This window comes from Cheilinus undulatus, linkage group 14, assembly GCF_018320785.1.
Source record: "Cheilinus undulatus linkage group 14, ASM1832078v1, whole genome shotgun sequence".
In the NCBI taxonomy this organism is placed as follows: domain Eukaryota; kingdom Metazoa; phylum Chordata; class Actinopteri; order Labriformes; family Labridae; genus Cheilinus; species Cheilinus undulatus.
Genome location: NC_054878.1, coordinates 26,256,553 through 26,271,586, shown reverse-complemented (window position 1 = coordinate 26,271,586; position 15,034 = coordinate 26,256,553). Strand labels below are relative to the sequence as shown.

At 39.3% G+C, this 15,034-nt stretch overlaps 1 protein-coding gene across 1 annotated transcript in view; it reads left to right on the top strand.

Annotated features, from left to right (window-relative positions):
* Nucleotides 1-15,034, top strand: part of LOC121521722 (potassium channel subfamily K member 2-like) — a 59,031-nt gene that overhangs the window by 21,617 nt on the left and 22,380 nt on the right. The window contains exon 3 of the mRNA XM_041805868.1: nucleotides 4,362-4,479. Coding sequence (XP_041661802.1) covers nucleotides 4,362-4,479 — 118 coding nt within the window. The remainder of the gene's footprint in view (nucleotides 1-4,361; nucleotides 4,480-15,034) is intronic.

Sequence of the window (15,034 nt, the reverse complement as noted above, 5' to 3'; positions counted from 1 at the left end):
TGTTTAATGCTTTTACTCTTAGGTTGCAATCGTATACCATTAGCTGTTACTGTTGTGTAATGGTTTGACTGGAAACACTCCACAGTAAGGACAAGTGGCAGGTGGAGGGAGCACAGGGACTAGCAGGCTGTGAGTCAGTCTCTGAACAATCACCATAGACCGAGAACTCAACTACCGTACTGTAGCTAGTAGACGTGCAAGCTCCAAACAGGAAAAACAGATGGTGCTAAAAGAGCAACACAGCTATACAGAAACCGCTCATTGTGGATTTTGCTGAACGGAATGGAAATCGCAACACAGGAAGATGGTTTAAACCTCTTTCCCTGTGAGAGACTCCAAAAAAACCAGACTGCAGCTTATTCACCTTATGTAGCCCTGCCTGCTCAACCCACTGCCATTGTCTTTTGACTTCTGTGCTAGCGTGTTTTGCTCCAGTTATTGTGACATCTATTATTAGAGACACTGATTCACATTAAGCACTATATAATTTTTTTTCACAGTCACGTTCAGTTAGGGCTGAACAATTTTGGAAACATCAGATATTGGGATAGTTTTTCTGTCTGCGATATATATTCAATGTGACAAATTCACACAGTACAGCTCTCAACTTTTAGATTATGTTGTATAAACTGTGTCAGATACAATCACTTCAAGAGGTGTTCACATAAATAACTTTAATATTTAAATGGATAGAAACCATGTTGATTTAACAAAGGTTACGCCATTTAATCTGATAAAAATCAATGGAATTGACGGGGGTTTTTTTGGGCCATGCATTTTAAAACCAGATGTGTTAATTATCTATAGAGCTATAAAACATAATCTGCTGTGACTGTAAAGTCACATTCATATCCTCGATATGCTAAGCTAATTCCAGGTAGTTGAGTAGAGCGTCTGTCATACTATTCAGGTTCTTTTAAGTAAAGGAAGTCTTGCCTTTCACAGCAAGTGCTAATCAGTAATTTTGGCAAATAAAACTCTATTTCAGTTGTTGTTGCTAGAGCAGCGCAAAGAGCCTGTAGCTTAAAGCACCAGTAAAGAGGCAACCTTAGGAGCAACACAATGGAGAAATAGCAGAAATATGATGCTATTGTCTTGAACAGAGTTGAACAAAAGTCCTAACATTGACAACTCCAACGGTATCTTAATACTTTTAGCTTTGAAAGTGCAACTGCTAGCCAGGCTAGCATTGCAGTGTGGGTTCCCACAAAGAAAGCATCAAGGTTTCTATCCTCTGATACAGGCAAATCCTGGAGTAATGTGGAGTTGGAAAAGCTACTAAACAGTGCAAACATTAGTCTCGAAAAGGATTAAACATTATAACAAAAAGAATTGTCAAGAGTGTAGCCTCTAGCCGTAGAAGTAACAGTTTGTTTACTGCTGCAGGCAGTAAGCTAGCTAGCAAGGCTAAAATGTGTTTACTGGCATAGCTTGCTCTGCATGACTGATAATTACATTAGAGATATGAGTTTTATTGTCTATGGCAGAAACTCACTTTTTTTAACACGTATTGACATCTTTCTCTGACCTCCTTATTGATTTTTTGTTGGTTAAAGGCGTGAGGAATAGGGCATGGTGTGTTGTCCCTTCTAACGGTGGATTCGCTGCCCTCCTGTCCCTATCGTGACAGTATACAGAAGCTCTGAGAAGGAAAACATGCTCTGTTTCATGTCCAGCTGACTGGTCCCTACAGGGCCTGTCACACTTAGCAGTTGGCTCAGTATGGTGTGGGTTAATCTTGTTCAGGTCACTCAGAGTGAGAGAGCACTAGATGTGACATGAATATTAGCTCTCACTACATATCCATAGTCACGCTCTCCTTTTGGGGCAACAGAAATGTAGCCTTTTTTTTTCTTAAGTTAAAATAAATAAATCACTGTCCTTATTTTTTTTAGCCTGCTCAAATCGATGTAAAAAACATCAATGTCCGTCTTAAAGTAATGTACAGTATATTCTAGCTACAGTGGACTTGTGAACGGACCAAATCAATTTGCCCTCCTGTCTACTCTGGTCCGTTTCTGATGAGTGCTTTGATATAAACAATGTAGCTGTAGATACTTTAATAGTATCCTGTTTTAAATGATGCAGCTTTTGTTGCATTTGTGGTATCTTTTTCAGGTGCAAGGAATACCCCAGACCCATGAATTTGTCTGAAATAGTCACACGTGACACTACTAATCACAGACTTTACTTGGACCAGGTACTGCAAGTAAACAAAAGCACACAGAATAGTCAACAGATGGGAAAGTTCAGAAAACACAGTGAGGAAATTGAAGTGAGTCAGGAAAAAGTAGACTTCTGTTCTCTAATAAGCAAGAACACAGCAAAAGAGAAGAGCTTTCAGTGAGGAACAGGCAGACCAGTATCTGTTGTTTTTCTCCAGGGGCAGATTAAAACTAGTTTATCTTGTGTGTTTCAGTAAGTTTGCGGTCCTTATTTGCAGTAATGTTGGTCATGAATACAAGATAAAGACAGAGTACACTTGTTGGGCCTCTTTTACCGTGTCACATCTCTTCTAGGGGCACAAAACTTAATGATCCAGGAGCCAAATATAACCAACTAAATTTTAATTGGTGGCCTCTCTTCTAAACAATACAGTTAAGGGATGACTATTTATTTTAAAGTAAGATAACATAAGATACATAAGATAAGATAAGCCTTTATAGATCCCGCATTAGGGAAAATTTGATTCATTGGGGAAAATTGATGAGATTCAGGTATGCTGGATAAATTAGCATATGTAGCCTTTATCATGAAACAGTGAAATATTAGAAAATCATCCCAAAGGTGCTTGATTTTGTTGAGCTCAAGGCTCAGTTTAGGGGAGTCAAGTTCTTCCACAACGAACTCAGCAAACCATGTCATGGTTTTTGTATTCGCCCCGAACGGTCGCGGTACTGGGGTCACAGTTCGGTGCACGTAGACCTGTGAAGAATACATCCAAACCATTTCAAAAAGAAATGAAAAGAAAACAAATGTGACTGTATTTATCCACCAACCTTGGTGGCAGTGATGCTGTTAAGTGTGGTTGCTAACTGCTCTTAAACCACCAACAAAGAAGAGGAAGTAGCTGTCATATTAAAACACACAAAGACAAAAGTCTGCTCCTACTGCAAGAGCGGCAGAGCAGCATGCCCGTTTCTCCCTCTCTTCATCTTGGCACCGTTTAAAAAAAAAAGAAAAAAAAAAACTCCAAATGTAAAAGCAGAGAGAGTCGAAGATATTACCACTGCTAATACATTTTAAAGATTATACGTGGACAGCGAATGAAAACCCCGTCCTTTTCCCCTCCCTCCTCTCAGAACCAAACTGTTCACTTTCTGGGCATTTTTTTAATTACAGAGGTGGGCGGAGTTAGCTCTGAGACTGGGGTTCACTTACGCTTTAATAACACTAGACGGAAGAAAGTATTGAACAATTGATTCAGATTTGTATTTCAAACATCTGAATAAAGTATTACCTGTATTAACATTAGTAAAAGAAAAAATGATAATAATAAGTGAGGGAAACCTAGAATTATAAATCTGGGACTTTTTTAGCGATGAACTGAACCATGACCTCTGTGAACCGTTACACCCCTAGTAAATACACTAAATTTGTTGAGAAATCCAGTGTGCTAGTTTGCTAATTGTTTCCACCTCTGTGAATTCAGTGATTCTCCTCTTCATGCTAGAGTTCATCGACTTTGTTTCTGCTGCAGTCTTGGCTTTAGACTGAAAAATTAAAAATGACATGAATTTTTAATCAGACTTAGAGAAAGCAGAGACACCACAGCTGTTGTTTTTGTGTGGCCTTGTTTACACTGTGTGCATTGTGTCTGCACAATGATAGCTGTCGGCTAGACTGGCTGTAATGGATTTATGAAATGAAGTTACAGCACACCTATCTGATGAAACATCCTGGGATAAACATGATTTTAAGTAACAGAGAGCTCCATGAAACTAGTGTATATTTTTTACTACTCAGTAATTAACACTAAAGTGTCTGTTTCACTTTAGCGCTCTATTAAACTAGAGTGGCGTTGCTTCATTGATATTTCATGGATGTATTAAACTTTGCAAAAGTGAATATTATTTGTCTGTCGAAGAGTTTTCCAGACCTACTATGTCTTTAACACTCCAGTTATGGCCCAATTAAAGCCCTCCTCTGTATATTTTCTCGTTAATACAGATTTCCCATGTTGTTTCTTACAACTTTTAATTGGTTTTGGTTGGATGTTTATCTCAGCTGACAGTTATTCCCCAAGAACTTGATGCACATGCACCACAAATTTTCTCAAACTTTTCAGTCCATCTCAAACCGCAGTCCCACTGAAATATGGTCCATTATCCACTAATGTTTTGTTTTTCTCTCTGCTCCAGCAAGTGGTGTCAGCAGTCCGAGCCGGTGTGAATCCTTCAGGAAATGCATCTAACCAGACGAGCCTCTGGGACATCAGCTCCTCCTTTTTCTTTGCTGGGACTGTTATCACCACTATCGGTAAGAAGAGAGCATTCTCACTCTTTAAAAACACACTTCTCATTTTATTTTTTTGTAGAAGCCTCTTATAATACTTCACTTGTTAATTACTATGTTTTAACAATGCATTGAAAATATTAGGACATTCTTCTTTTGAATAAAGGAGAAGCATTTATGGGCAGAGTCCATATATCATTTTTTCATCCATTAACTCATTGAGTGCCAGCCCTTTTATAAAATGGGACGTGCCTTGTGCCAGCATTTTTGGCCATTTTGAGTCATCTTTCAAGACCCACAGAATATTTTGTACTATCATTCTGAAAACACCAAATAGCTCAAATGAAAGAAGAAACTCTCTATTTCATCATGGAAAAAAACATTTGTTTGTAGCTTGTTCCGTTCTTGATTTATCTGAAGTTGCATAGAGGCTAGTTTCACCAAAAAGACCACTTTTTTCTAGAGAGCTGAGAAAAATGCATTTTTGTGAAAGAGAGTCTGTCAATCAGAACAGTGATTTGATTGTTATAATTTTGCCTTCAATAACATAAAAGACATCTGAAAATTGTATTACAAATGTTATTTTATTGTAAAATAGATAACAATGCTTCCAGTCACTGTCATGCCATTCACACTCTGGAACTGGACGGCCTCCACAGGACCCCCCTATATGCCCTCATCCTCTCCTGCTTGTCGCTGTATGCATCCAGCTGGTGAGAAGCTGCCTTATTTCTCCGACGCACGGGGGGGAACCTTGCGGCATTCTTTAGCCTCTTTGCCGGCCGAGGCAGATCAATAAAAGCGCTGATCCCTGGATTCGCTGTCATTAAGTTCAGTGTCGGTTTCAGTGAGTAAGCGATTTCTCAGGCAAAAGTTTAAAGTTTCTTCCAGCATCAAAGTTAGAACTTTTAGCTTAGATTACCTCCGTAACGATCGCTCTGCTCTTTGACCCCAGGGTGTCCACCTCTGACGTTTGATCTACCGTGACTTCCGACTGTAGTGTTCCGACTACGTATCCCAGAAGCCCCAAAATTACTCACAGGGAGCATGAGAGCGCCCCCTTGTGCCAGCCGCCAAAAACCACTTTAACGTATATATACGTCAATGGCACTCAATGAGTTAAAACAGGGAATGACCCTTTTAGAACGAAATAAGGATGTCTTCTCCAAAGCCTCCTCATAGTGCCAGGGTTGCTCTTGGACCCCTTTTGAGTAAAACACAAGATACTTGTGCCCTATAAAGAGGATCAGTGCTCAGTGAAGAAATCCCAAATCCATTACTATTTATGTCCACAAGTCAACCGTGCAGACCAATGGTAGTAAGAAACCCTCACTTCCCCAGTGGGAACCCTCCTTCGTCAGTGTTTCGTACAGTTAGTCCCACGTAACCTCCAGAGGGCTGAACACAGCCTTAGTACACCTTACTACTTCCTCCTGTCTACGTACCTGTTCCACTACCAGTCCTGCTTTGGACCTGCTTTGTTTCACACCAGTCTACCTGAGCCAAGCCCCAGGCCACCCCAGCCTATCTGGACATTGCCTACAATCTCATCATGCCTAAGAGCTGCCTCTGCCTCCTCTACTGCCTGTCTTGGGCTCCATTTCCTTCCCCTAGTTCGATTTGAAACTACACTGCTAACTACTCTATCTTTGCTCCCTGCTAACAGCAGCTCTGTTCTAACCTTTGAGCACTTGAACTCTCCTGTCAAGCTAGCGATCAGGAGTTGGAGTATCCCTTTGCCATACAGTTCCACACTGCTAAGGCACCGAGGAGCACCCAACCACTTCCTTACATATGAGTTCATTACTCTTTCCAGCTTCTCTACCTTTGATATTGGTATCTCATAAACTGACATGGGCCACATCAGTCTAAGAGATAGCCCAAACTGCAAACACCATAACTTCAACCTCCCTGGGAGCCCTGATTTATCAGTCCTCCCTAATGCCCCCTCTATATCTTTTCTAAATTGCTCCACCTGTTCACTGCCATTAAGGTCTTCATTGTACCATCTCCCTAAGCTCTTGACTGGCTTCTCCCAGATCAACGGTATTTCTTCCTTATCTAAAAATAATTCCTGTCAACAATCTTCCCTCTGGATATTGAGATGCTCCTGGACTCACTAGGCTTGATCTTCATGCTGGCCGGTTGAGCTTCTTATTTAGCCTCTCCAGTAGCCTTCCTTCTCATGCATGGCACTGTTGTGGTCACCAGTTTCATGTCATCCATGTAAGCCCTGATTGGTGGGAAGCACATCCCATCCTGCCATCTCTCCTCCTACCACCCAATTTAACGCTCTAACAATGACTTCCATCGCCATTGTGAAGGCTAGAGGGGAAATCGTGCAACCTGCCATAATACCTAACTCTAGTCTTTGCCAGCCTGTCGTAAAGTTCGCAGTACTAATACGCATCCTAAAATCTCTGAAATACATCTTTACTAAGTTTACCACTATCTCTGGCACCCTAAAGAAATCAAATGCCCTCCATATAAGACTATGAGGCTGACCCAAACGCATTTGCTATATCTAAAAATACTAGGTGTAATTCCCTATTCTCTGCCTTAGCTGCCTGGATCTGATGCCAGATCATACTGGTGTGCTCTATGCACCCTGCACATTCAGGAGTGAGATGGTACGAAACTTGCTCAGATCAGAGGATTCCTTCTCCTTAGGAATCAGGATCCCCACTGCTCTACACCAGGCTTTTGGGATAGACAGTTTCTCCCAGACTAACCTTCATAACCGCCACAGAAACCTAGGGACATCAGGCGTGTTTTTATAAATCCTGTTGGGGACTCTGTTTGGCCCCAGGGCCGAAGAAACCTTTGCACGCCTTCCACCTTGGTGGTTTAAAATCCATACTAAACTCTGTCTCCCCTAGTGGTGGAATGTTGGTTGGGAGGCCCAACTCCCTATTCTGTTCTGGAGCTAAATGTGCTCTTTTTAGATACTCCTCTACCTCTTTCTTTGATGCTCTAAGCTGCCCTCCCTTTTCCTGAATGAACAACCCTTTAGTATAAAATACTGTCCTAGTCCGCTCCTTCTGCTTCCTTTTCCTCCTTAGTTTTTCTGTCTTTCTAAGTGTTACCAGCCTATTTCCTAGCTCCTCCTGTAAAACATTAATTCCCTCTCTCTCCTTTTCTGTAGCTTTCCTCCACTGTTTCCTTAACTGTCTTTTCTCCTTTACCAACTTATCTTTCTCTTTCTGTCTTCTAGATTTAGCTGGCTGCACCCTCTCAACCCTGTTTCTGTCAGACAAAGTTGGCTTCTCCTACTTGCACTTGAAGTTGCTCCGACCTTTGTACTGGCTGGCTCCCAGATCCATAAAATCAGTCTGTTGTATATTTCAGCTACAAGTAGCCCCTCTTTTAAAAGTGATTAGAAGGTTTGTTTTGGAGAAAGATTAGTTCAACACCTAGTGTGTTTCATAGAGATTATGGAGGACACATTGTGCATTTTGAATGCCAACAGTATTAATAAAAAAATTGTCTTGGTCAATCTCCTGTTGATCAGAAATCTTCCAATTCCACTCATTTTTCCAGGCACTGATTCTAACTATAGACTTGTGCACTGGCCAGTACTGAGTGCCACTCTGATACTGTTGAATATAGGATTAAATGGTATTTTATCATCTTAAAACATGGTATAGAAAAAGCATAGCATTATTGCCTTTTTCTGACAACCTTTCAGGAAGCAAGTTTTGATACTGGCCTCAAATTCCTTGGCTGAGGCATGTTTAAATATAAAAGGTTGTGCAATATTTGCTGTTTCTTAAGGCCTGTGTCCACATCCACAGTTCTGTGCTGGCAGCCCTCAAAACCTCTGTTTCAGTGGGTTTCTCTACAGGGTTTATTGTTGCTATAGCCTTGCAAAGCAGAGGGACTGGCCAGATTCCATGTCTGTCATCGGGCAGATCCATCTTGCAAAGCTTGAAGCTGAAACACTGGTCTGGGTCAGAGAATGTCCATATCAATCAGCATCATTTGAGCAAAAAGAGGCAGTACTTTAGTTGCACTGCACGCAAAGTAGCAGTAGTTTTATCAGAACTGGACAACTAGAAAGTGTAATGTTTGAGAGTGTAAAAACTAAAGGAGTATTAAACTTCTTTCAGTGCTAGGCAAGGTCCTTGCACTGATACTGCTGAACAGGATTTGTAATCTGCTGCTCCAACACTACCTGAAAAGTCAGCCAAAGAGGTCCACGGTAGACCATATCCTGGTACTCCAGGTCCTCAGTGAACGCTTCCATAGAGGGTTGCTTGCAGCATACTGTATGTTGACTGCCAGAAGGCTTTCAACTTGGTGAGCAGAGATGTTGGGTCAGGTTGGATGTCAGGTTATTGTTGCAGTACAGTTGACTCCAGCTAGTATGGGTCGCACTAGTATAGGTATAGTTTATTTAGATAGCTTTGTGTGCCACATATTTTTCTATATTAAAGGAAACATCACTAAGAAAGCATGAAAATTTATACAAGTTATACAGTTAAGCCAGGCTAGTCCCACTGAGATCAGAGATCTCTTTTTCATGAGAGACCTGACTAAGAATGGCAGCAATACATATTTTTGTCAACCTGTACATAGCTACATAGCTAAGTAGCTTAAGCTAAGCTTCCAAAGCAGCTATATAAACTATGTGTCTTCGATATCTAAGTTAGCTTAAGCTATGTTTGCTAAAGCTCATGTTGCTAGAAGTAACTCGGATAGAGATAACTGCACTGCATAGCTAATGTAGCCAAAGCTATTTCACAATTCAGCTATGCAGATGTGTTTTCTACGTTATCTAAGTAGCTAAGTTGGCTTAAACTACATTTGCTAAAGTTCAATTGCTAGAGCTAATTTAGATAAAGATAACTGAGCTATATAGGCAATTTAGCTAAAGCTATCTCACCAAGCAGGTATGTCAGCTGAGCAGATTTGTTCTATATGTAGCAACTTAAACTTTAGTTACGTTTGCTAAATCTCATGTTGCTAGAGCTAACATAGGTAAAGACAACTGAGCTATATAGCTAATGTAGCTAAAGTTGAGCTCATATGCAGCTATGTAAACTAAGCAGATATGTTCTCGACATAGCTACTTTAGTTTTAGCTAAGTTTGCTACCGATTAAATTGCTAAAGATAATTTAGCTACATTAGCCTAAGAGGTAATGTTAATCATGTACGTATTTATGTTAGCCTTTGTTAAAATTAACAAAGCTAGAGCAAGCCACTGTTTATGTTACTACTTTGAAAACACGTCTATACATAATTTAGTCGTGGATTAGATTTCTGACCTCTTTCTCTGTTTTTTAAATAAACTTTTTCATAGTCCATAGTGTTTGCAATGTGGTCACTTGATGACTGTAACTGCCAGACCTTGTTTATGAAAAAGAATCTTAAAATGGAAATATGTTGTACTTTTACAGCACTTCCTTTCTGAGATATACGGGATCTCAGATGAACAGTCTGTGAGAGTGAAGATGAATGGCCTGAAGCCAGACCTCTCTTGAGTTTTTGCGCAAAGGCCATAAAACTGGATTACATTGTTTTAGTACTGAAAATAAGCATTGCTAGCACAACCAAAGGGCCATTGACCCTTATTCTGTATTTTAGCCAATATCACAAGCTGATTTATTGGAGCTTAAGAACTAATTAGGATTAGACATCAAGTCCACAAAAGGAAGGATAATAGGAAGTTGCAGTACAATGTATGATGGCTTGTGTGGTCTTTTAGAGATAATTGGGACCTCAACGGCTGTTTGGTACAATAACTGGTTTCAGTGCATGTAGATTTGATAAGGCAGTTTTTTTCTCTTTCTATGGTTAATTAAAAACGAAGCCTAGACTTACGGATGTAACAGAATTAGAAAAAGTTCAGGTCTTAAAGGACTTTGTTATTTTTTTCCCGCTTAGTTACTGTGCTGTGTAATCAAGGAGCTGGCATGCCTCCGATTGCAGCACATTAACACATCCAACAAGCTTCCCATATCCATCACTCTTTCTACACCATTACTCACTCTGTGTGTCACCTCCAGCTGTAAGAGCCTGCTAATCAGGAATACCAAGCAGCTCACACACCACACACACAGTCTAACAGCTCATCTGGCTTGTAAATGCAGACCTTGATAAATCTGCGTTTCTGTTAAGTTGGCTGTTTGGCTTCATTCCGCATCCTTAGCATCCTTGCAGCGCTCTTTCTCTAATCACAAACCTTTGATTTGCAATAAAGTCGTTCATCATGTGCAAGCAGATCAAAATCTTGCTGATTTTTCCGGCATGAAACTTCGCTTGCTTCCCCAAACAGTCTTCCACTTTTTTTCTCCTTTCAGATTGTTGACACTACTGCTCTGGGCATTTAATCTGCCTCGTCCTTAACTTCTCCACTTTTCTGTTTGGTGAGCTGTTGGGCTTCATAGCATGTCTCCAGGATCCTGTCAGAAAAGTTACAGCACTGCAATAAGGTGATTTTGCCCTCTGGTTAGCAAAAATATGTGCTTTGGTATCAACATGAAGGAACACGCTTGTAGGGAAAGAGTAAAGGGCGGCACTTTGGGTTTTCTCTCACCTCAGATTAAGTGTGTTGACTTTCTGTTTTCTACCCAGGTGCAATGGTGATGCTGAAGAAAAGCTGTTTATACCAAATGTTTATTTACTGAGACTACAGGAGTGAAAGCATTTGGTGAAATGATCCACACATAGTTGAGTGCTTAAACAAAAGAAGACAGCTTTGTTGCTTTTTTTCCCGAGCACTAATTTTTCCTTTTTTGCACCCTTCAGAAACAGAAAAGATGTTGCATTGTAACATGAAAAGGTTAGATACATGTTAAAATATTTCACTGCTTTGTTTTCTCTACAGAAACCCCATTAGATGCTGAGTAGCATGTAACGCCTTCATATGCTTGTTTGTATAAACAGGACATAATTACTGTGCTATTAGTTGGTAATCATCATAACTGTGTTTGATTGGTACAACATGTTCAAAGAACAAATGCTGATAATATTCAAAGAAGCAATTAGTTAAACTTAATTCTTATTCACTTGAAGACTTTCAGTCATTATGTTTCTATTTTTCTGGTTAAACAAGAATAAATATCACAGATTGTTTTTTGTGCAGGATTTAAATTGGTTGTGCAGAATTGTTTTAAAGCTTTCCCCTTATTAATTAGCATTTGGAGAATATCTCATGTATCATTTTTCTGCTCCCAAGGGAGAAAACAGGTGCAGATCATTTTTTTTTGTTTGTTTTTTTTGCTTGGTGTGATTTGTTAGGTGTATTCTGCAATTTTGTTCCCGCTGAAAGTTGGAAACTTATGAATCATCCTTCATTCCCCGCACTGAAAATCCTCTTCTTGTAAACACCTTTTTATAAATGTTCAGATTTTTTGTCTCCAAAAAGGAGTCAGAATTACCCCTTTTTTTTGTTGTTTTTTAATTTTTGCAAACTCCAAATGGGCTTTCATGTGTTTTGCACTGAGGAGAGGCCCAAACCTTAAGCCCAAGTCAGTGGAGGGATGATACTAGACTTCCTTGCTCTTAATTTTATATAATATAGCAATTTGAATGCTAATTAAAACCTAAAATACATTTTTTCTCTTCAAAACATGTAAAATTGTGATTATCTAGCTATCAGGTACAGGGATGCGCGCAGTGAAATGGTTAAATTAATTCATCAAATAAGCCAGCGTAAGATTTACAAGTCATTTAGACTAATTACCTAAACGTTTTTATAAAAATGATCTGAATCTTGGTCCATAATGCAGCCGCTGTAGCTTCAGTAAATGGGCGCTGCCTTCCTGTCTGAGCTTTCCCCTAGCGTTACAATTTAAATGAGCGTGTAGCCACATGGGAAATAGATGCATAGGAATATCTCTAATCAGGTGTGAACAGCAGCTTAAAGTCAGAAAACGTTTCAAGGCTTTCATAACCTCCTCTCTCTCATCAGTCTCATCCACAGTGAATGACACCTGCTGAGAGTCACAAGTGATTTTCATAACTTAATTCATGTTTTAAGAAACATAATAAACGTTTCTTAATGCATGACAAAAACTGAAAAAAAAACAAAAAGAAAAGAGAGGAGCTGGATGTTTCTGTCTGTCTGATTGTCTTCATATTGTCTTTAAAGAAAAAATCTGATCAAAGATGATCACCGCTCTTTTTCCATTGACTCTCTCTATCGCTCTCTCTCTCTCTCCTTCCACAATCAAGAGCCAAATCATAATTGAATCATCAATAAAAGAGAGTTGTCGGACAAAGAAGTTAAAGAACAGTCCACTGACGATGATTTATGGATCTTTGGCATAGCAGTATATGAACAGAATAATATTTTTGCATTTTAAGAACTGCATGTTTTACTAGCAAATAAACCAATAAAATATTATGACTCGTTAGTTGTCATGTGAACAAAAGGCTGTCTCTTGCAAAAGCAACAGCTACTACACCAATAAAGTTAGGCAACTGAGCGCACTTTGCATGTGTATTACCATGGGCCAAGTGGCACATCAGTGGCTTTGCACTGAGATCGTGACGCTGCAATGACGGAGTGAGACAGAAAAGAAGAAAAACACCATTTTTAGACGGAGAACCTTCCGAGTTCATGCAGAGATGCACACTCAACCCTCAAACTAGCATTGTCAGGCTTTAATTTAGATTTATTTCCCCACTGGAATATACATCTAGCTTACAACCCCTTTAAATTGATGATGTTAAGATACACACTGTAAAGAGTCCCAGTGCTGTTGTATGTCAGAACTACTCAAATGACTTTGACCGATAGTAGAACTTTGACAGAGTGTTCCGTCCTTTTATTTTTCTAATTTATTACATACATTACCGTAAAAAAATGTCCTTTTCTTTTCGATTGATTCAAAGAAACTTCCTTTTTACAGGAAGAGCAGTAATAATGCAAACAAAGCCATAATGTTTCCCCAAGATCCTTTCTTTTTCCAAGTCCTTTGGGGAAGCTTAAAGAAGTCATTAAGTTCACTGTTGTGCTGCTGTGTTCTCACCTGGCATCTCTTCTCAAGATAAGAAGGAAGTCATTAAACTTTTATAAACCTCTGCAACTGCATTTGTTCCTTTAAAAGAGAGCACTAAGTGTGACGCGTTATTGCATAAGATTACATAACCCATGCTGAAATCAGGAAGATGAGACCAGTATTGACTGGAAAGAAAAAAAAGAAAATACTGTATTTTTATGTAATTTATGCTAGAAATGGTATAGTAGAGGTGAAAATTAACTAGTTTGCTGTTTTTAAATTTTTAACATTCAGTAAAAATCATATGAGGGAAAAGGGTTCAAGCAGGAAAGAGCATAGGGTGCTTTTAAGTTAAATAGTCATTATTTTTTGTCAACTTTGTATTATTTTAACTCTGATGTCCTATGTTTTATTAAATTTAAGAAATAAATTCATATTTTCTTAATTTCTAAAATTTTTCAAACTGAAATTTTCCGTTTCAAATGTGTGCAGCTACAAAAAAAAGCCACTGTTTCCTAATTGTTCTACAGAGGCACTCAGACGTGTCAAAAACGAACCCAGCAGCCTTTCTTCAGTTGAACTAATCATGAAATTAGTGTGGCTTTATTGACAGTTCTCCACACATTTAATGTCAACCCACTCCAGTGTGAGACTCGGAAGTTATTAAAGGCACCCTGCAGCCCTGATCCAGAGACGGGTGAGTCCATTAAAGTAGAGAAGTGTGCGTAGTTCATTATGCAGCACTCTTATGAAACGTTAAATAATGGAACATCATGTGTTTTACAATGTGTGGAGTCTTTCTGAAGCTTTGGTTTACATAAGGCAGAGGACTGTAGCAGGATATTGATTTCTATAAGGGCCTCCTGCTGTTCTGGCTGCACATGATGATGGGTTTGGGCAGGACATGAAAGACTGCAGCTTGAGCTTTACACAGCACACTGTCACTGTATTTGTGCTGCTTTTTTATTAATATTATTTCTATTTTTTTATCAAAGTCCCAATTGCCAGCATGGTGTGAAAGTTATGAACCTTGAGGCTGAATCAGTGCTTTTATAAAACCTTCCTCTCTAAATATTATACTTCACATCTGCAGTGATGTTATAGCACAGTCAAGGTCTGTGCAGTTTGGATTTAACTGAACATTTAAGCTTTCTGTTATAAAATAGAGATGTGCAACACATTTAGAGTGTTCATTTCTAACATTTATATATTTGGCTACTGTGACAGGGTGCTTTTCCAGCATTTTAGTGCACTACTATACATCTGTTCATAAAGAAACTGCATATATATTCAAAGTTTTTCCTACTGTGATGCAAATGAAAGATTGGGTTAGGTTACTTAATTAGTATTCACAGGTGAATTTGGTTAACAGTGAGTGAGTGAGTCTTAGGGATGAGCAGTACATATATATATCTGTATATATAGATATATATACAAATATATATATATAAATTTTTTTTCAAGATACTGGGCCTAATTCTGGGCTAAATAGGGGCACAGGGGTTAGCACTGTTGCCTTACAGTAAGATGGGTCTGGGTTCACTTCCCGGTCAGGGCCTTTCTGTGCAGAGTTTGCATGTTTTCCCATGCATGCATGGGTTCTCTGCAGTTACTCCAGCTTCCTCCCACC